The 21,031-nt window shown below is 53.5% G+C and overlaps 1 protein-coding gene across 1 annotated transcript; it reads left to right on the forward strand.

Annotated features, from left to right (window-relative positions):
• Nucleotides 1–251: 251 nt before the first annotated feature.
• On the forward strand, nt 252–19,921 carry KIAA0100 (KIAA0100 ortholog). Its single transcript, XM_042442676.1, has 38 exons — nt 252–403; nt 643–692; nt 1,833–2,002; nt 2,120–2,238; nt 2,573–2,633; nt 3,307–3,487; nt 3,811–3,937; nt 4,418–4,542; nt 4,688–4,755; nt 4,909–5,069; nt 5,278–5,393; nt 5,729–5,892; nt 6,687–6,960; nt 7,104–7,309; nt 7,927–9,004; nt 9,118–9,309; nt 9,587–9,789; nt 9,905–10,023; nt 10,282–10,502; nt 10,844–11,034; nt 11,278–11,377; nt 11,475–11,677; nt 11,776–12,070; nt 12,384–12,541; nt 12,916–13,122; nt 13,301–13,400; nt 14,075–14,257; nt 14,730–14,851; nt 15,087–15,242; nt 15,367–15,488; nt 15,973–16,153; nt 16,632–16,718; nt 16,997–17,107; nt 17,240–17,375; nt 17,901–18,025; nt 18,444–18,545; nt 18,898–19,032; nt 19,297–19,921. The coding sequence occupies exons 2-38, from the start codon at nt 683–685 to the stop codon at nt 19,477–19,479; spliced, it is 6,492 nt and encodes a 2,163-aa protein (XP_042298610.1). The 5' UTR covers nt 252–403; nt 643–682; the 3' UTR covers nt 19,480–19,921.
• The last annotated feature ends 1,110 nt before the right edge of the window (nt 19,922–21,031 follow it).

Here is a 21,031-nt window from a genome sequence, read left to right on the forward strand (position 1 = left end):
ACAGAGAAGGCTAAACATCCCACCAGACTACAAATTCCAGAATTCCATAGCCTTGAGCCATGACAATTAAAGTGCCGTCGAACTGCATTAATTCTTCAATGCAGATTGGGTCTTTCTCTCCTTTTGATGGCTCATTGAGCCTGGAAATGGAGTGAAAAGAGGTCCTGGGATCATTGCACTGGGACTGGCGGTGGTCTTAGTTGCATGCAGATGCCAGGAAGGAAAAGTGGTGCCCATCGAACTGAATTCCCACTCGGTTCTTCATGCTCCCAGATGGCTCCTTTACGTACTGGTCACCAACTGGTGCCGACGTCGCCTTCAAGCTGAGCTAAAGATCCACTCCTTCGGGTTCTTCTGGATCCAGAACCTGAGCCTGAAGTTCCAGGAAGAGCAGCAGACGGTGGTATGTAATGGGGGAACTTTGCACCGATTTGGGAACTTTACACTGATCTGGGGGCAAGACTGGGATTGTCTGGAGGCACCCCGTGCCAGGAAAAGATGGCACATTTGAGAGAAACCTGGGCAGAATAAGCAGGTGGGCGGAGGATGGAGCGTTTTCTGCAGAGACTGGACAAGTTCCTTTTGGGATTTCACCTTGATTCACACATTTGTCACTGCCTTCCTTTTTCTCTACTGCTGCAGGAGATCGACAGCATCTGGGTCTCCAGCAAACTCTTGAGCCATGATGTGCCGTAAGTACGACAAAGTAGCCATGCACTTGGTGGTGGTGGGGGGGGTCTGTGTCTTGGCACATCCATGGGTTTATGTGGTACCAGTCCAAGTGTGCCACATTTGTGGAGAAGACCCTGCAATATATTGACCTTGCTGGTGGTCTCGAAGGAGGTAGAAGTCCCACTCCTTTGGCCACAACAACCGTGATGACTGTGCCCTATAAAGCCCTACTTAGGTCTGGAGGACACATTTCCCACATTCTGGGTTTTGCGATCTTTCCCGGAGGCATACAGGATTTTAGAAACTGCATCCAGGGCTTTGACCTGTGCCCAGGGAACAAGGGGGTTGCCATCACCCAGAAACCCGATTTCAGCTCTTGGGCTGAGTTTCCAGAAAGTTTTCGCAGGCGGCTTCCACCATGCGGAGGGCATTAGGATAATCCCAAGAGATGTGGCCACGGCCAGAGCAGACCTCACCCTTTGAGGCCAGGCTAATCCCATAAGACTCGGACCAGCCCTTTGGGATTCCCAGTTGGCCACATTGTCATTCCAACATGAAAACGGAAGCAATGTTTTCAGACAATTTTGAGCAATTTCTCCACCGTTTTGGGGGGTATCATTATGGAGAGCCATTTGGGGCAGGTGAAAACCCACCTGTGAAAATGTTTTTAGATGCGGAGGGCAATCTGGGCGCTTGAGGGAAGTCCTTCAGGAAAAACGACTGAGGCCCCGTGGAGCTCACTTTCCTCACTATTGCCATAGGGCACAAGGAGGCAAGATACCTCCTTTGCATATATGTGGAAAGATCCGAAATCCCAAACACTTCTGGTTCCTTGTGGTCTCTTCAACTCTGTTATTCTATGATAATAAGGGAGACACGACCAATGTGCAAAATGCCCTCTGGGAGAGTAGGAAGCTTAGGGTTCTTTTGCCGACCCTATCACAAAGTTTTTTGGGGGGCTGAGAGAGTGTGACTCATACAAGTCCCACTCTCAAACCCTGTAATAGGGTCGCCATAAGCCCTGGGTGACCACAAAAACGGCATGTAGCCTGCACATCCCATTTAGCCCAATGGGTACCTTTGCTGCTGTCCCGTCGGAGGGGGCACTGGGTGGCTTACCATCACCTTAATGGGGTTGTTTTGTCCTTCTTCCTGTCTAGGCGCTACCTGGCCCTGTGTTTTGGGGAGGTCCGTGTCCGCGTGGACCTCCAAAAAGCCCCCGGGTTGCAGTCGCCGCTGCCACCGAGCCCCGAGGGTCCGGCCGAGGAGAACAGAGAGCAAGGGGGGGGCCATCTCCATCAGGCCCTCCATCCTCCGCCTGCTTACCCAGGTGAGAAGGGGGCAGACGGGGAAGGTCCTGGGCCTAGTTCGGACTCGGTGGTAGGATGGATGCCCCCTTCCCAAATTGGTTCATCCTCATCTCCCGGCCTTTTTGTCCCCTCCCCAGCTTTGTTCCTTCCATGTGGACTCGGTCAACGTCATGGTCTTGCATGTGGCAGCCTCTGAATCCTTGTGGCATGTCCAGGTCTCCAGGGCCCGCATCCTCCTGGACTGGGACGGCAGAAGGTCAGCCCCTCTTTCTCTGCATGTATACAATAATTGTACGCATGAAACAAAGGTTTGTTTAAACCAAACCGTCAGAAAGCAAAGGTATCGCTACCTCATCCATTCACATGGACAGTTTTGGAGTGTTTCAGGTTTCGGAATTCCGGAGAAGGGAGACTCAACCTGTGACAGTCTTTAGTTGCTTGCAATGTTGCGATTGGAGTTTTGTTGTTGTTGTTTTAACCTGTGCGTTGAGAGACTGTTGGGATATTAAACAGGACAAAATGAAATCGGTTCAGGCGACCTCTTCCCCGTCCTCCATCTTGACCCTCTTTCCTCTCCTCTCCTTCCGCAGCACGGCTTGTGAAGTGGCCTTCAGCCAAGTCAACAGCAAAATCCTCAAGAGCAGCCGGCAGGTGAGGGCAAGGCATGGATGCTCCAAAATTCGATAGCCTTAGTTTAGTCTTTTTGGCTTCTTGTGAGAGTTCAGGCCTGGTTTTCCCTTGTTGTTCCATGCTGATCTCACCTTATGAATGTGAGACGACCCAGACGTCCGCAGGTCTTTTAAACTCAGAGCCATGGCTTCTTTGGTGGACTCAACCCACCTCTGTTGGGCTTTTCCTCTTTTCTTACTGCCTTCCGCTTTGCCCAGCATTATCCCTTTTCCAAATGAATTCACATTGTCCCATGATGTGCCCAGAGAACGGCTGCCGCAGGGGCTGAACATGAGTTCCTTGGCTCTCGTTCTTTTATATTTTCTACTCATTTCTACTTACATTTTCTACGTGACTCATTTGGAAAAGCGATAATGCTTTTCAAAATTGCCACTCTGATCCTTGGAATGCTGGCAAATGTATCGATGACATTTCTCCTTTTTTAAGCCTCGCAGACCATTTAAAAAGAAATAGTTAACAACCGAACAAATGATCAGACTCATGTTTTGGGGACATGGCTCGACGCCTGCACATTAACGGATTCGTTGCCTGAGTTAATGACAGTCTGAAGGGGGACGCAGCAACGTCTCCAAAACCAAGAGTGTTTGCCTTTCTCTTAACTGTAATGTTGTCCCCCGGATGTTTCCTCTCCCAGGAAGACGCCTGCCTTGCAGAGTTGTCTCTGGCACTGACCGTCTCTCTGGAGATCCATCCAAGCCGGCGGCAGCTGCATAGTGTGGGCCTGCGGGTCCGGGGTCTTCACGCCGAACTCCACGAGGGGCTTTTCCACGGGGAGCTCCTGAAGCGTGTCGGAAGCGGGGCTGGAGACACCGCAGGTGAAGGAAGACCTTCAGGTTCCTGGAAGGACGCGGTGGTGGGTGCGGGAAAATGGCGGAGGAAGTGGCGGCTTGCCTGGGACGCAATGTGGTCGCCTGGGGTGACCCTCCATTTCCCAAAGGAGAGCAAGCCTCTAGGGAAAGTTAGTTGCTGTAACCACATCCAGGGAAAGAGACTTCTTTGCATGACAACTCTCAATTTTTGGGGTACAGATGGGGGGGGCATGGGAATGCTCACCTAATGTGATCTCCTGTTCTTTGCTGTGCCACATGAGACACCTTTGGTCCACGTCCTCCTTTCACGTGTGGATTCCCTTTCCTAGATCCCGTGGCCCCTCTTGAACCTCGCCAGCCTCTCCTGAGTCTCGCCAGCCTGAAATACATGCCTTCCCGGGTTGAGGTGGCACTAGAAAACACCAGCCTGGTCCTATCAATGAACAGCCAAAAGAGGTAACCAGAGGCAGGTGGGGGGGGAGAGCTTGGAAAAGTTACTTTTCCTTGGGCCTCAAGGATTTCGAGGCCAGTAGGGTTGCTTGAGTGTCCATACTGGGCTGGGAGATTTTTGGAGTCATGGCTCCCCAATAGTAACTTTTCTAAAACATTTAAAGGTCTGCTGGCACCCTGTGCTGAGCTAACTGGGTGAAACATCAGGTTGCTATCCTTTATAGCAGTGGTTTCCAAACTTTAGTTCTCCAGATGTTTTGGACTTCGGCTCCCAGAATTCCTGACCATGGACCCAGCTGGCTGGGGCTTCTGGAGGCTGAAACCCAAAACACTTGGAGGTGTTTCTTGCCTTTCCAGGTAGGGTTGAAGCAGGGGTGGGGGAAATCTTACTTGTGTGAATGAGGGAGGCAAGGACATTTTCACCTTACAGGCCAGGTTTTTATTTCTTATGTTCCCCTTTGCAAATCCCCTTCTCCGGTGTGGCAGGCACCTCACCTGGACCCTGAAGCTCCTCCAGTTCGAGTACCAGGCCGATGTGGAGCAGATCCCGCTGCGCAGCTTCACCCCGACCTGCGACCTGCCCCAGATGAGCCTTGAACTCGTGCTGGAAGGTAAGTGCCCAGGGGTCAGGGAGAAGCAAGAGAACGTGGCCTTCTTCACCCAAACCCCCTGGCAAAGAGTTAGCATTCTTATATGGTGGGGAGGTGAAGAATGGGGTGCTCTGCATAAAATAACTCCCAGGGCTTCCCACTCTAGATGGACTCCTCCTCTCCCAAAGCCGCCAACGGATTGTGTGCCTCACCGTACTCAAGGCCAGCCTGCAGGTGATTAGCTCGGAGGGGGCTTCCATTTTCTCTTCCATCTTCCTTGCCCCAACCCCTGTGTGCCCCACTGTCTGCAGGGGCTCAACTTGTGCCCCCCATACCCACATCTGCATGCTGCATCCCACAACCCTCTTTCTCCCTTGCCACCCCCAGGTCATGGCCATTGACGTCTCGGTGGCGGTGATGCTCAACACTTGCATCGTCCACTACCGCCACCAGGAGTTCTCCCACTGGCTCAAGGTACTGGCCGTGGCCCACCAGACCACCGGACCCTCGGCCTCCTCCGCCATCGCCACCCGGGACAGGGATGGGAGGTGAGTGTTCCCCCTGGCATCGTCCCTTTAAAATGGTGAGCCACTCAGGGACCCAGTTTTGGGAGAGAACAAGGCGAGATGCAATAAACATAACAACGATATTTCCAGCCTTGGAGGTTTCAGTGCACAGCTCCACTGGGAAACGGATGCTCTGTGCAGTTCTTCCCCCTTCATGGTCTCCTTTTTCTGCCCCCGTCTTCTCATGCAGGATGCCCCAGATCTTAGCCACGGTCATCCTCAGCGCCTCGGTGTCCAACGTCAGTGTCTCGGTGCAACTGGGCGACACGCCGCCTTTCGCCCTGGGTTTCAACTCTGTCACGCTTGGTGAGTCCCGGGTCCCTCTTCCCGTGGCAGACGTTGAAGCCTCCGGTTGTAAAATCCTAGAGTTCGGAGAGACCCCCGAGGGCCATCCCCTCCAACCCCATTTTGCTATGCAGAAATCAAAGGCCTCCCTGAGAGAGCTGGCCATCCAGCCTCTTTTAAAAAACCTCCAGTGTCTCCCTGGACCTCCTGTTCTTTGCAGCCCCATGTGAATGCTCAGGAATTCTGGGAACTGAAGTCCAAAATTTTTTGGAGGGCCAAAGAAGGGGAGTGACAGTTCTAGATGGGGTTTGGAAGCTTTGGCCCGACTCTCTTTCTGTCTTCATCTTGCCACCCAGATTACCAGCACCTCCGGCCTCAGAGTGTCCACCAGCGGGCAGTGGTGGCCGTGGACCACCTTTGCTGGCGCGTGGGGGCCGACTCGCACATCCAGCGGGCCCCCCACCCGCCCAACACCCACGTCTGGGGAGAGGCCCTCATCCTGGACACCTTCAGCCTGCAGGTGAATAGGGCCACTAGTTGGAGGAAAGGGCTGGGACACCATATGGGCTCGGACGATATTGTTGCTGTTGCTGATGTTGTTATTTAGAGGAGAATAAATGGACACTGGAAACGGAGTGAACAGTTTGGGGACCCCTTTCTCCCATGCAAGAATACATGTAATCCTAGACTTGGAAGACATCCTTGAGGCCATCCAGTCTAACCCAATTCTTCTGTGGAAGAAGACACAATCAAAGCACCCCCAACAGGTGCCCATCCAGCCTCTGTTTAAAACCCTCCAAAGGAGGAGACTGTAGTTTGAATCCATTGCTCCATGTCCTAGTCTAAAGCAGCAGAAAACAAGCATGCTCCATCCTCATAGAATTATAGATTCCTAGAGTTGGAAGAGACCCCAAGAAGGGCCATCCAGTCCAACTCCATTCTGCCATGCAGGAACTCTCAATCAAAGCATCCCCGACAGATAGCCATCCAGCCTCTGTTTAAAGACTTCCAAGGAGGGATCCTCAATATGACATCCCTCCACAAATATTTAAACATGACTATCATGCCACTGCTTAACCTCCTCTTCTCCAGGCTAAGCATAGCTAGCATCTCCCTAAGGTACTTCTCATAAGGCGTCGGGGTTTCCAGACCTTCCACCATTTTGGTCGCCCTCCTCTGGACACCCTCCAGCTTGTCGACATCCTTCATTTTGGTTATATATAAACCTGCCGGGAGGCCAAATACACCTTAGCAAAACACCTCAGCCCCTGTTTTCCCCCTGAGTGACCGTTGGGCTTCCGTTTCCTCCTGCAGGGCAGCTACAACCAGCCGCTGGGCACTTCCGGCAGCCACGCCGATACCCTTTTCCTGGACTGCACCCTCCGCGGGCTGCAAGTGGAGTCTTCGGACACCTGCGCCGAGTGTCTTTCCAGGGTCCTGGTGCTCCTGCTGCCAGGGGACATAGATGGCCAGGAGGGTCCGGTGACAGAGGAGACGGCCATTTCCCCCGGGGAGGAGCTTGGCATCCTTTGGAAGGTGGACCTCAAGGTGGAAGATGTCAACCTCTTCACCTTGTCCCCTCTCGCAGGTGAGTGTCTCATGCATTTTCCAACTGCTTCCAAAGTGGCAACCAGCTTTTGGGGTCTTCCCTGGCTTGGCAAAATACTCTCTATTTTGGGGGGGCATATGTATGTGTTCCAAGATGGCTTCCCCTCTCCCTTCCTCTTGCAGGTGCCATGGAAGTGAGGGTGGACACCCTGACCATGCTGGGCAGTGCGGAGAACTCCACAGTCAGCATCCAGGGCCTGGCTTTGGCCTTGGTCAAGAGCGTCACAGAGAAGATGCAACCTTGCTGCAAAGCGCCGGTCATCCCCAGCCCTGTGGCTGACCTCTCCACTCTTTCTCTCACCTACCACAGCAGCATCCGCTCCTTGGAGGTACCCAGCTTTGGGGGTCTGTTCCACCTCCCCTCTTCATATTCCACCTACGTCTTTTCTTTCCCAGGGATTTTAGAGGAGGGGAGAATAGCTGCCCTCTATCCCAGGAGTGGACTGCCGTGGCAAGTCCAAAGGCCCAAGGGATGAGGTGTGGGAATTGCACATGGTCGGCCAAAAATGCAAACAGCTGAAAATGGAATGGCCTGGGATAGACTGGAAGTCCGCTTTCTGCTTTTTTTGGGGTGGAGAGGGGGAGAGTATTTTATTTTAATGGTTGACCATGCATGAGGAGGTCTAGAACCTATTTAAAAGGAAAAGCAACTTGTCTTCTGGTTTTGGGTCAGAGAAGGACTGTCTGAGGACTTAGGATGGGTCAAAGATCTACAGAAACGGCTACAGAGGGTGGCACCATTGCGGTTATTCTTTGCTCAGGGTTGGCTGGGTGGGTGTGTCAGGGACCTCAAAAGTGGGCTGCATATTTTGTTCACATCCTGCACTTTCATTTGGAAAAACAAACACGGTGTTTTACTGTCCTCCTGAGCTTTGGGGGGCAATGAAACGAAGGGGGGAATGCATCCCTTCCGCTTCATATCCTCTACCTTATTTTTCCACCCCAGGTCCAATGTGGAGAAAGCCTGAGCATCTTCTGGAGTCCTGCCAACCACATGTACCTCTTCCAACACCTTCTGGCCACCCGGCAATGCTATGAGACGCTGCAACGCGTACTGTCTCCACCGCAGCCCCTTCCCGCCACATCTCCTGAGCTCCAGCCCCCCATGGACGCAGCCCCTTCCCCTCCCAGGAGGCTACTGGGCCTGACGCTGGAGGTCAGCTCCCTCAAGGTGACGGCATTCGTCTCAGAGACCCATTACCTGAGCCTGGCGGCTGAGCGGGTCATGGTCAACCGCCACGGGGTCTCCTTTCACGGCTACTGCCCAGGCTTGGTGGCTGGTTTTGATGGCAACAGCATTTTTGTCTTCAAAGAAATGGAGCTGCAAGCCTTGCCTGAGCTGGAGGAGATGATCCTCCACCGGGGACCCTTCCCCTCCCTTGGCACCTTGCGCAACCGTGTCTGGGCCCTCTCTTGTGCCAGCGTGGCGGTGGAGTTCCCCTACCAGTACGATTTCTCAGCCACCCTGGATGAAGCCCTGGGCATCCAGAAGTGGCTGAAGGGCCTCCATGGTGGTGGCAGTGTTGGGGACCCCACTCTGGCCACCCCGCTGCCACCAGACCTTCTCCTGAAGGTCCAGCACTTCTCCTGGGTCTTCCTGGACGACGTCTTCGAGGTGAAGCTACGGGACAATTATGAGCTGATGAAGGACGAGAGCAAGGAGAGTACCAAGCGCTTGCAGCTGCTGGATGCCAAGGTGGCCGCCCTTCGGAAGCAGCACGGGGAACTACTCCCGGCCCGTAAGATCGAGGAGCTCTATGCGTCCCTGGAGAAGAAGAACATTGAGATCTACATCCAGCGCTCCCACCGCCTCTACGCCAACACTCCCATGCGTAAGGCCCTCATCACCTGGACCATGTCCCACCTGGAGCTGGCTGCCTTGGCTAGCGAGAACTTCCACGGCCCCGAGAAGGTCCTGGAGCAGATCCGGGAGCTGGACACCGCCAGCCCCTTTCCACCCGACGGACTGGACCTTATCACCCACTGGTGCCGCATGGTCAAGGGAAGCGCCCAGACCTTCTTTGGTGAGCTGATTTGGGTTTGGAACAGGGACAAAAGGCTGTTGTAGACTATGCAGTACTCAAGACTACTTACTATTCTTCTCCATCACCCATTCTTTCACCTTCTTTCTTCGCAGTGAGGATCCGGGACTACCCTCGGTACTTATTCGAAATCCGGGACTGGCGGGTGTCGGGCAGATTGGCTGGGGCTGAGCAACGAGGTCAGCCTTGCTCCCGCCGGCGGCAAATACTGAAACTTGGGGCGCCATGGGGAGACGTATCCGTGGAGAGGAACATGCCACCACTGAAGTTCTACCATGACTTCCACTGTGAGTGTTTCCTCCCTTTGCACATGCCTGGAGGGTGAATGCTGCCCTGCCTACGTCTGAGGCTAGGCTGAGGTTGCAAGGAGTTGGCCAGTGCCAGTTTGGGCTACTGGTCTGTGCAGCCCAGGATCGTTCATACAGAATGGGGTCTCTATATGCAGTCTGATCCAGCCCAAATAAAAATATAAAAATAGAACATACACCGCCATGAAACAGGTCTTACAGTAAACTCTTCCCCTGCCACACAAATTGTGCTGTGTGTTACTCTCTCTTGGCTCAGCTGATGTTTACCAGTATACCATTGTGTGGGGCCCGTGCTGGGACCCGGCCTGGACTCTGATCGGCCAAGCCATTGACTTACTGACCAAGCCCTCGGAAGACCCCAGCCCACCGCTGCCATGGTGGGACAAGAGCCGGCTTCTCCTCCATGGCGACTGGCACATGGACATTGAACAGGCCAGCCTCCACCAAGTGGCCACTGAGGTGAGGCAAAGCGGGGCTGGGAGTCCTGCAAGGAAGAGCAGAAAGAGGGAGAACGGCGGGAGCAAGAACGGGGGGAGCCGGCTCCTTGTTCACTCTGGCCTTTCTGACTTGGCAGGACCCCTACAACACCACAGAGAACATGCACTGGGAGTGGAACCACCTCTCCTTCCACTGGCGGCCTGGGCAGTTCGTGTTCAAGGGGGACCTGGACGTCAATGTCCGGACGGCTTCCAAGTGAGCAGCCATCTTGGCGGTGGGTGGGAGCAAGCGGGAGGAAGAACTTACAGTCGCCCAATTACATAATATGGGAGAAGGGGAAACTGAAGAACTGGTGGGTTTCAGAAGTGATCAATAAATTGTATTTCAGGGCTTCTTGGGATTGTAGTAACAGAGAAGTGTCCCCTTAGGAATTCTTTAAATGGGAGAACGGAGACACATCCCATAACGGTTCCTTTAAAAGCCTGTATGTTTGTGTCTCCTCGTTCCCGGAAGATATGACGACTGCTGCTTCCTCCACCTGCCCCAGCTCTGCATGACACTGGACCTGACTTGGCTATGCCACGGAAACCCTCATGACCACCACGGAGTAGTTCTCCGCTCCCCAGATTTCCTGCCCGAGGTGCCTGTCGGCCAGCAGTATGACTCTTACCGGGCCTTCCGCTCTGAAAACCTCAACCTTGGCATCTGTATGGACCTGACGCGGCCCAGCGGAGGTGAGTGCCATGGGGTCGGAGTGGCTGGGTATCTTCTATTGGTAAAGATGACCCATTCGTTGCCTTTGAGCCTGGTTAGTCAGGCCACAGTCTCAGTGGTCTAGAGCAGTGATTCCCAAACTTTAATCCTCTGGATGTTTTAAACTTTATCTCCCAGAATTCCTGACCATTGGCCAAGCTGATTGGGGCTTTTGGGAGTTGAAGTCCAAAACCAAAGTTTGGGAGTCACTAGTTTAGCTGAAGGGAAGAGCCTTCTTTCACGTCATACATCTCCTTGAAGTTTCAGGGTCGGGTTCCACCCTCCAACGCCTTTCTGTTTCTTTCCATGCCACCCATCTCAGATCCCTCCCAGCCCCGGATCCTCCTCTACAGCAGCACCTTGCGCTGGATGCAGAACTTCTGGGCCACCTGGACCAGCGTCACCCGCCCCATCTGCCGTGGGAAGCTCTTTGGGAACCTCAAGCCCGTCAAGAAGAAACTGGGGCAGCATTATCGGCAGCTCTCCTTTACCGCCCTTTTCCCCAAACTCCAGGTCAGGCTCCCCGGGGATGGTGGCATGAGGGGTGGGCAGGACTCTCTTATCCTTTCCCAGGCTTGGTTTGCTCTATGAAGCATTGATTTGCCTTTTGGGAGTCCTGAGTATCTGCAGAACCCTTGTCCAGAAATATATTAAAGGCTTTACTATGCGTTTTTAGATCCTGCTCAGATCCAAATGAAGGTTGGCAGCTACCAAGCATTCCGCCTGTTTTATTTAGTGTCTTCTCTGTCTCCTCAGGTCCACTACTGGGCCTCCTTTGCCCAGCAGCGGGGCATCCAGCTGGAATGCGGTCAAGGGCACATCTTCACCCGTGGCACCCAGCGGCTCATTCCCCAAGGTGAGGATGGAGAGGAGTGTGAGGAAGAGCCTAATGCCAGGGGTCAGCCAACCAAGGCATTACCCCCTTCCTTTCCCTTCTCTCTATCGGTCCATAGCTGGCACGGTGATGCGGCGCCTGATCTCTGAATGGAGCGTCACACAGATGGTCAGCGACCTGGGCTTGGTGACCGTCCACCTGATGGCCTCCACCTGCGACGAGAACGCCGACCACCGTTTGGACTCCCTTGTCAAGAAGACGCACCTCCTCAGCCTCTCCTCCCTCACCTACCAGCGCCACAGTCTCCGCACGGCCGAAGAGGTGGGACGGTTTTCTCTCCAGGTTTCGAAGTCATGCGTTTCCTCCGCTGTTCCCCCTTCCCTATCGGACGGCCCTGCTCATCCCTTTCCTCCCTGCAGGAGCTCTCCATCCGTGAGGGCGAGGATGGCTTCCACACCCACCAGCTCCAACTGGTGGACCTGCGTGCCTCCTGGACGACCACCAACCGGGACATCGCCTTTGGCCTCTACGATGGCTACAAGAAGGCTGCAGTGCTCAAGCGCAACCTGTCCACCGAGGCCCTGAAGGGGCTCAAGATCGACCCCCAGGTGCCGGCCAAGAAGCTCAAGAGGGGGCCCTCCAACTACCAGTCTCCACCGCTGCGGGTCATCCTCCCGACAGACAGCAGCCAGACCGAGCGAAGGCCCTCCGGAGGTGAGGTTGGGGGGCGGCGGTCTGCTCTGGAGGGGAAAGCGAGGGCCAGGGGGCTGGACATTGAGTGGGAGCAGTGGGAGAGGGCAGCCCCACTTGAGGCACTTGTAGCCTGATGGATGAGTGGTTCACGTTTAAGTGCTCTGAGTGGCATAGCGCTCTCTTGACTGTGTTTGGCCATGGTAGGTACTGTGGGGTCCACATCTGTGTGCTGTGGCATGTCATAGTCTGAACCTGGGACCCAGGAATGTGCCTTCATGCTACCCCTTTTAACCTCTGTCTGGCCCCCTCCACCCCAAAACCCCCCACTTTCCAGGTGCGCACATGCTGCAGAAGCTCATTGAGGAGACGGACAAGTTCGTGGTCTTCACGGAGGAGGAGTCGGGGGTGAGTGAGCAGCTCTGTGGGATCGCCGCCTGCCAGACGGACGACATCTTCAACCGGAACTGCCTTATCGAGCTGGTCAACTGCCAGGTGGGCTCCGTCAGCATCCCCAGCCCTCACCTTCTCCTGCATGGAGATGAATTGGGGGCAATGGGAAAGTGGCCGGACATCTCCTTCACTCCATTGGGCAGTTTTCCTTTTGGAGTTTAGTCACTGAGCCAAAAGAGGACACAGTGATCTGGTGAGCGCTGAAGGATCTCATCAGCTTTTGGAGATAAAGACTGCTCCAGAGCATAGGAAGGTTGTCTTTTTTACTACAACTCCCAGAATCCCCCAACCAGCAGCCAGGCTTTTGAGGGATTCTGGTAGTCCATAGGAGTACCTTCCCTGCTATCGGGAGGTCTTCAGTGTCGGAGCAGCTACAATGGGGTGACCTTTGTGCTGTGCACCTGTCTGCTCTGCAGATGGTTCTCCGTGGAGCTGAGACGGAGGGCTGCGTGATCGTCTCGGCCGCCAAAGCCCAGCTGCTCCAGTGCCAACACCACCCAGCCTGGTACGGGGACACTCTCAAGCAGAAGACCTCCTGGACCTGCCTTCTGGATGGGATGCAGTACTTTGCCACCACCGAGAGCAGCCCCTCAGAGCACGAGGACGTCCAGCTCTGGCTAGAGGTCAGCACGGTGAAGGCAGCGGGGAGAGGTTTTTAGCGATAGGAGGGCGGGTGCCGGCCTTGTCTCCCATATGAGGTCCTCCACTTCCTCCAAAACCTGACATTTGGGTAGCCAGCAACCCCACACACCTTCAGCTCCAAAGTTGTCGCTGCTCTTCTTTCCCTGCCTCCATCTCCAGGTCAAAAACATAGAAGAGCACCGTCAGCGCAGCCTGGACTCGGTGCAGGAGCTGATGGAGAGCGGTCAAGCAGTAGGCGGCATGGTCAGCACTACCACTGGTCAGTCGGCTGCAGGCAGAGGGCAAGGCTTGGGCATCTATCTGCTTCTGGGGTTGGGGAAGGCTGGGGAGGGGTTGGAAGCAGGCTCATTTTTGGCCCCCTGGGAACATCTGTCAAAGAAGAGGGAACTGGGTTGCCCTCCAGCTGCCGTTTCATTGTAGTTCCCATCGTCCTCAGGGGTGGGGGACCTGGGGCCTTGCATCAGGTCTGATGGGTTACCCTCCTGGTGCCATTACACTGCTGTTCCCATCATCCCCAGGGATGAAGGGAGCTGTGGTCTTAGCACCACACTTTCCCCATCTTTTCCTAAGAGAGAAAGGAAACTGACCCAATTGGTCTACTAGGCAAAGTTAACTTTTTAGTTCTGCAGGGTTTGCCTGAGGCAGAAAGAAGGACCTCTCCTGTCACTGGCTCCTTTGGGACTCACATGGACCTCCTGGTGTTGTTGGACTGAAACTCCCAGCAGCCCCGGGCCATCACTGTCAGTGGTCAGGGATTCTGGGCACTGCAGTCCAACTACACCTGGAGGGGATCCACAGTTCCTCGTCCGTATTTTAACTGTAAGGGTCAGGGTTGGGGCCTTTCTGCTGCTGATCTAACCCCCTTTGGGCCACGGTTTTCTGGGTCCGAGGCTGAGGTGTCTTTGGCTTCTCTTCCCCCATTGCCCCCCTCAGACTGGAACCAGCCCCACGAGGTGCAGCCCACGCAGCAGGTCCAGCGCATCATCTCCCGCTGCAACTGCCGCATGTACTACATCAGCTACAGCCACGACATCAACCCCGAACTTGCCACGCAGATCAAGCCCCCCGAGGTGCCCGCTAATCCGGAGAAGGACGACTTGCTCAAGAAACGGGAAGGTACCAGAGAGGGGGGTACCAGTCTGGGGAATCAACAAGGGGGGGAACCTCTTCTCCTTCAGTGGGATACGGAGCGCAGAGAAGTTAGTTCCTTGGCAGCGGGACTACATCTCCCCAAATCCTCTCTTTATCTCGGGATAACCTTCTGCACCAGAGCTGCGGAAATGTCACTTTTTTCTGGACTGCAGCTCCCAGCATCCCCCTCTCAGTGGCCATGCCAAAGGATTCTGCAGAGAAGGTTGTATCTGGGTCATTCTGCTGGTGTTAACTTCATGATGTTTTTTCAGTTGTCCTTGCTATTTCAAATTCAAGCCATACAGAAATGCACTTGCTTGCTATTTGATTTTGTTTTAGGCCTTGGAGACACAGGGTGAGAGTTAATTATTTCAATTAAAAATGATAGCCATGAGTTATTTATTAATGACTATCATTTTTAATTAAAAATAAACGTTCTGGCTGGCTTCCCTTCCAGGGGCCGTGGACACTTTCACCCTGATCCACCACGACCTGGAGATCTCCACCAACCCGGCTCAGTACGCCATGATCCTGGACATTGTCAACAACCTCCTCCTCCATGTTGAACCCAAGCGCAAGGTGCGCCGAGAGCAAACTGTATCTCTCTCTGTTTGTGTGCGAGTGGGAGTTTGTGAGCTGTGGGATGTCAGAGGGTTTTCAAAGGTGATGCTGGGGAGAGGCAGATTAAATGGTAGTCCCTGCTTGTCGAAAAGTCCTGATCCTGCAAACCCTGACTCCGCTACAGCAATGGATAGACCTTCCCCCCGTCTTTCCATCCCCAGTCATGCCCCCTTTTTTGCTCCCCGTTCTTCAGGAGCACAGCGAGAAGAAGCAGCGCGTCCGCTTCCAGCTGGAGATCTCCAGCAACCCCGAGGAGCAGCGCAGCAGCATCCTCCACCTCCAGGAAGCCGTCCGGCAACACGTGGCCCAGATCCGGCTCCTGGAGAAGCAGATGTACTCCGTCCTGAAGGTGGGCACCCTCCTGCCCCCGGGCATCTATCTCTTCAGGGCTGCTAGGGTTGGAGAGATGGGGTTCCTGTCTCCTCGTTCCCTGTGCCATGATGGCTTTTTGTCCCCACTCTCTCCTTCTTCAGTCCTTGCAGGACGACGGCCGGAATGAAGCCTTGCTGGACCACAACCAGAAACTGCAGCAGCAGCTGAGCCGGGAAAAGTCTGAACTGCAGCAGGAGAGCGAGGAGCTGAACATCCTCATCAGGTAAGCGGCAGCAAACTTCCCCAAGGGTCCTGTTACTCCCCTCTCACCTCTCTTTCCGCCAGGAGATGTACGCCTTTTTATCTAGACAAGCCTTTGGTTGTTATTATCATTATTATTATAGTTTATTTATATAGCTCCGTAAATTTACACAGCGCTTTACATAGTCATCAGCCAAGATACAGATAAAGACTACTCTGATTTCTGTTTATTCCAGGGCCCCAGTTGCCCTAGCAAAGTGATTCTCAAGCTCTGCTTCTCCAGGTGTTTGGGACTTCAGCTCCCACAAGCCTTAGCCATCTTGGTCTGGGATTCTGGGATCCCAAGTCCAAGCATCTGGAAGGCCAGAGTTTGGGGATCACTGCCCTAGAAGAAGGGGCAGCTGAAGGTAAGGAAGGATCCCCCTGCCTTCCAATCCAGAACGCATGTTCATGCCAAGTATCCCCTTTGGGCTTGTCCTCATCCTCCCATCCCTGGTTCTTCTTAGGTGCTTCAAAGACTTCCAGCTCCAGAGAGCCAACAAGATGGAGCTGCGGAAACAGCCGGAGGACGTTGGAGTTGTTCGCCGGACTGAGTTCTACTTTGCCCAGGCCCGCTGGCGGCTGACCGAAGAGGACGGGCAGCTGGGCATCGCAGAGCTGGAACTGCAGCGCTTCCTTTATAGCAAGGTGGGCACCGGCCCCTGGCATTTCCAGGCATTGGGGCAGAGCAGAAGCAAAGAGGCACCGGGAGGGACGTATACCCTACTACAGCAGGGCATTTGGAAAGAAATTGTAACTGGGCGCATTCTCAGGAGTGTTTTATGTTGGAACAATTTAAATCGCACTTTAATTTAAGAGGTGAAAAATAAAGGCACACCGCACCACACTGAAAACACATTTCTGCCAGAGGATTTAAAAGACCCAAGGTTTGCTTACATTAAAAGAAAGATCTAAAAATGGATCTGAGCTGGCGAAAAGGATAATATGGTGCTGATCGCTTTTAAGTTTTCGTGTGCAGTTGCTTGCAGAAGGCACTGGAAACAGGTGGGAATCATCACTGATGAAATGGTTCATGCATCCATTTTGCCTCTTCTACTTGGATACACAGCTATTGCTCTTATAGCCGGGGGTGCCTTAACCGCCCCGCTTCTCCTTCTCCGCACAGGTGAACAAATCGGACGATACGGCCGAGCATCTCCTGGAACTGGGATGGGTCACCATGAACAACCTCCTACCCAATGCCGTCTACAAGGTTAGTTTTGGGGGTAATGCCCGTATCTCTACCCTCCACCCCCAACCAAAATAATTTGGCATAATCCTGGGATCGTTCTTAGACAATGGGCCCTTATACATTTCTATACTGCTTATCAGTGAACTAGCACTCCCTAAGCAGTTTACAATGTGTAAGTCATTGTGTATTTTAAGGTCTTCCTTGTTTTTGGTTTGAAAGGATCAACTTAATTTTATTTACACTGTGCGCAAAGACATGTATTAATACCCGTTGGGCACGGCTGCTCATCTGTCCTGCAGGTAGTCCTCCGGCCGCAAAGCGCTTGCCAATCTGGGCGCCAGCTGGCCCTGCGGATCTTCAGCAAAGTCCGGCCTCCCGTGGGCGGCATTTCCATCAAAGAGCACTTCGAGGTGAGCGAGGGGTGTGTGTTGTGTTTGTGCCAGCAGGCAGAAGGAGGGTAGCATGACGCCAGTATGAGGGCAGACAACTGACCGATGGATTCGGGGGCTCTTTCGCCCCTCTGGCCGCCCTCTCCTTGCCAGGTGAATGTGGTGCCCCTCACCATCCAGCTGACGCACCAGTTCTTCCACCGCATGATGGGGTTTTTCTTCCCGGGGAGGAACGTGGAGGAGGAGGACGTCGGAGACGAAGAGGACAAATCCAAGCTGGTGACCACAGGTGAGGTGCGCCAGGCTCCGGCCTCGACTCGCCACAGCCGCACTCTCCAAACTATGCCTTCGACATTCATACGTACTTATTGATCACATGCGGACCCAGCTGGCAAAACGAAAAGCAGAGACAACCATTCCTTCCTACCACTTTCTCCTACCTTTCAGGGTTGTATTTTCTTTTCCTTCAAAAAAGGTGATGGCACAAAACGAAAAAGCGATGCAGAGGGAAAACAAAGACACTGGAGGCTGAAGTTCTCTGAGAGATGAATATGAAATATTGTTGGAACACTAGAAAGCAGCCAGATGTTGTTGCAGGGCAGAAAAGATTGGGGAGGGAAAGACAGATTGGGCTGCCAGACAGTTATATCTGGTGGGAACACAAGAGGAAAGAGGATGGATGGAGTGATGGTCTTGGCTCTTGGGCATGAGTTGGTAGGAACATAGCTTTGACCCTCCTTTCCCTCGTTCTGTAGAGAAATGGCCTCTTGCCCCAGGTACTGACCTCCCTGCCTTTCTCGCTTGCCCTAACCAGGGATGCCAGTGGTGAAACCGAGGCAGCTGATGGTCTCCGACGATTCCTTAGGGCCGGGGAAAGGCATGGCCCAGGGCCTGAACCGGACGTCGGGGGTCAGGCGTTCCTTCCGCAAAACGCCCGAGGTAAACCTTTGCTGCTGGGCTTAAAAGGGAAAAAGGGCACGACACAAAAGGAAAAAGGGACGGGGAAGGAAGAGGAAAATGGGAGAACTCAGGTGATGGGTGCCCATCCAGCAATGCTGATGGAGGCTTTGAGTGCACATTGAGGGCCGCTCCAATTGTGGGTGGTCAGTGGTTTAAAATGGCCAGACTGTGGGTCCAAAAACATGAGTTCCAATCCTGGGAACTGAACCAAAAGAGAGCTGCTTTGCCCAGCCTACCTGGCAGGGTGTTTTTTTTTTTGCAAGGAATGGGGATTAGAGGGCTACCCTAAAGTTCATCTACTTTTATAGCTCTTCCCCCAAATCCTGGTCTAGATGGGATGGGCTGGTTAAAGTGATGGCGGCTCCCTTCATGTGGGCCTCCATTTTATCTCCCTCAGTATCCGGTGGATGACATCGACAAGATGAAGGAGCGGGCCGCCATGAACAACTCCTTCATATACATCAAGATCCCGCAAGTGCCACTGTGCGTCAGCTACAAGGTGGGCAGGAGAGCGCGCCGTCTGGGGGCCGAGTGGCAAACGCCTCCGTCTGAGTTTATTTCAAGGGTGTGCATGCGGAGGTAGATTGCCCCTATGTAGGGAGGTTCTATTCCTGAGTAGTCAAACATCAGAAGATCTGCACTGAAACAGGGCAAATTTGGTCTATCGCATCCAGGTTTCATGTCCTGTGTCCTGTTTTCGGGTGCCCATGGTATCTGGGGACCCAGGTGTTCCCAAGTGCACCCCAGATATTCCTGAAGATCTCTCCGTTTTTGGTTTGGGGGGGTCCATGAAAACTGGGGTGTCTTTATCCGGGGCCTTGAATGTCTTGCGCCTCTTGTCTCTCCGTCAGGGAGAGAAGAACAGCGTGGACTGGGGAGACCTCAACCTGGTTTTGCCGTGCCTCGAATACCACAACAACACCTGGACGTGGCTGGACTTCGCCATGGCAGTCAAGCGGGATAGCCGCAAGGCCTTGGTGGCCCAGGTAGGATGCGGGCAGCACATCCCGGACCCCCGCATTTGCTGATACACTCTTGGCTTGTTGCTTACCGCTGTCTCATTTCATAAGAAAATGGGGGCAAACTGTGTAAGAAAAGGACCCTCCAGTAAAAATACATGGTAAAGCAACCATCATGTGTGAGGTGTCCCTTAAACAAATGATCAAGGGAACAATCGGAAACAAGCAAAGTAATGTCTAGATGTGGAAGTTACATTTTTGGGAGGAAAACTGTCCAAATTTCGCCTGCAGGTGATCAAGGAGAAGCTGCGCCTGAAACCCGCCGCAGGCTCCGACTCCCGAGGGAAGATGGAGAGCAAAGTCGAAGGCCACGTCCAGCAGCAGGAAGAGGACGAGAAAGCGCGGCTCTTGATCGGACTCAGCGTCGGAGAGAAGAACCCTGGCAAGAAGTCCATTTTCGGACGGCGCAAATGAGAAGTGCCAAAAAAACGCCCACCGCCTGCGTGCCCCTTTCTGACTCCTGCTGGACGGGGGCAGGATGGGGGAAACCCAACCGGAAGACGCGCCGCTATCCAAACTCGTCGCGGGGGAACCACAAGGGACCAAAAACATCCGGCAGGATTTGGGGACGGAGACGGTCCGAGACCGAAGCCCCACGGAGCCCCCCAGAAACTTTCTGCGGCGGGGAAATGGACCGGTGGGACAAAACGGAGGCGGGCGAATGGGACGATGATAATCGGGTGCCAAGGTGCCGCCGTCCCGTTGCAGGGGGACCCGGATGTCCGAACTCTTTCGACCGCGGGTTTTGTCCTGGCGTCCTGCTGGCGCCAATCTATGCATCGTTTTGTCAGGAAACAGGGAGTGGGGAAAGCAAAGTTATAAGAGTTTAATTAAGAGAGTTTATCGTTTGGAACGAGTGGTTGTCTGCGTTTTTATTTTCCCGATATCGGATGGTTTGATCATTTATTTATTTGGCTTCCACTCCAGTGGACTCCAGTTCTGCCCAGTCCAAAACTCCCGAATCCCAGGGATGCTGCTGGGTTACAGCTCTGATGGTTTCCCACCATCAGGCCCTGTGGGTTAGTGGCTGCTGGGAGCTGCAGTCCAGCAACATCAACGGAGTCGAAAGTGGAAAGAGAAGTGGAGGAAGCGGGATCTTGGAAGTGCCTCCTTCACAGGGTTGGCACGAGTCGACTCCATTAACAACAACAATTTGGAAGGGGTTCCCCAAAGGGCATCTAATCCAACCCCGGTTCCTCCCATGGGATTTTGGGTTTTGGTAGCCAGACGGACGGGGGATTGGGTCCTTTGGGGTCTCTCTTCACAGGGACGCAAGACGGATCGGGACAGAGCCTCCATGCTTCAGCAGCCAGGTCTTCCAAGGTACTACTACTCCCCTTTACGATACCCAGGTTTTAGCAGGACGGGCTTTAGGTTGTTTCTCGGTCATATTTTCCCATGAGAATTCATAGGCAGAGCTTGGAAATGCCAGAGGGTTTTTTTGGCTGGCATTACTAATGGCTATGCCACCCAGCAGGGTGGGGACGCTGGGGTTTGTAGTCCTGGAAAGTGTACATTTCCAAGTTGAGATAAATAGAGGGGGGTGGCAATTTAGGATTGGACAGATACTGGGGATGGGGTGCCCTGGAGATATATAGATATAGATATTTCCAAGGCACCCCATATATATATTTTAGGGGGACAGAAGTCTTTCATGAAGGGGGTGCTGAAAGGGAACAATCAGAAATATGTACAGTGATGTTTAGATGGTTTATGTAGTCATATAGTATATAACATATATAAGGTTTAAATATATATTTGAAGTTGCTCTGCCTTAGCATTCCCAGCTGTCTAAGCAGTCTGTGGTCCTCAGCCTGGAAAAGTTACTATTTTAGGAGGCTGCAGCTGCTAGCATTGCCCCTCCTTCCCCAGGATTCTGGGAGTTGCAATCATAAAAAGGAACTTTTCCAAACTCCAAGGCCATTGAGCTTTGGTTGCTTTGCATAAAAGGCATGGCTTCCATTTA

The sequence above is a fragment of the Sceloporus undulatus genome, chromosome 11 (genome assembly GCF_019175285.1).
Source record: "Sceloporus undulatus isolate JIND9_A2432 ecotype Alabama chromosome 11, SceUnd_v1.1, whole genome shotgun sequence".
In the NCBI taxonomy this organism is placed as follows: domain Eukaryota; kingdom Metazoa; phylum Chordata; class Lepidosauria; order Squamata; family Phrynosomatidae; genus Sceloporus; species Sceloporus undulatus.

What these genes read in the sequence shown, in the direction of transcription:
- KIAA0100 (XM_042442676.1), top strand. An exon ending in TCCTCAAGAGCAGCCGGCAG is followed by an intron (nt 2,634 to 3,306) that starts GTGAGGGCAAGG and finishes TTCCTCTCCCAG; the next exon opens with GAAGACGCCTGCCTTGCAGA. An exon ending in TCCACCAAGTGGCCACTGAG is followed by an intron (nt 9,790 to 9,904) that starts GTGAGGCAAAGC and finishes CTGACTTGGCAG; the next exon opens with GACCCCTACAACACCACAGA.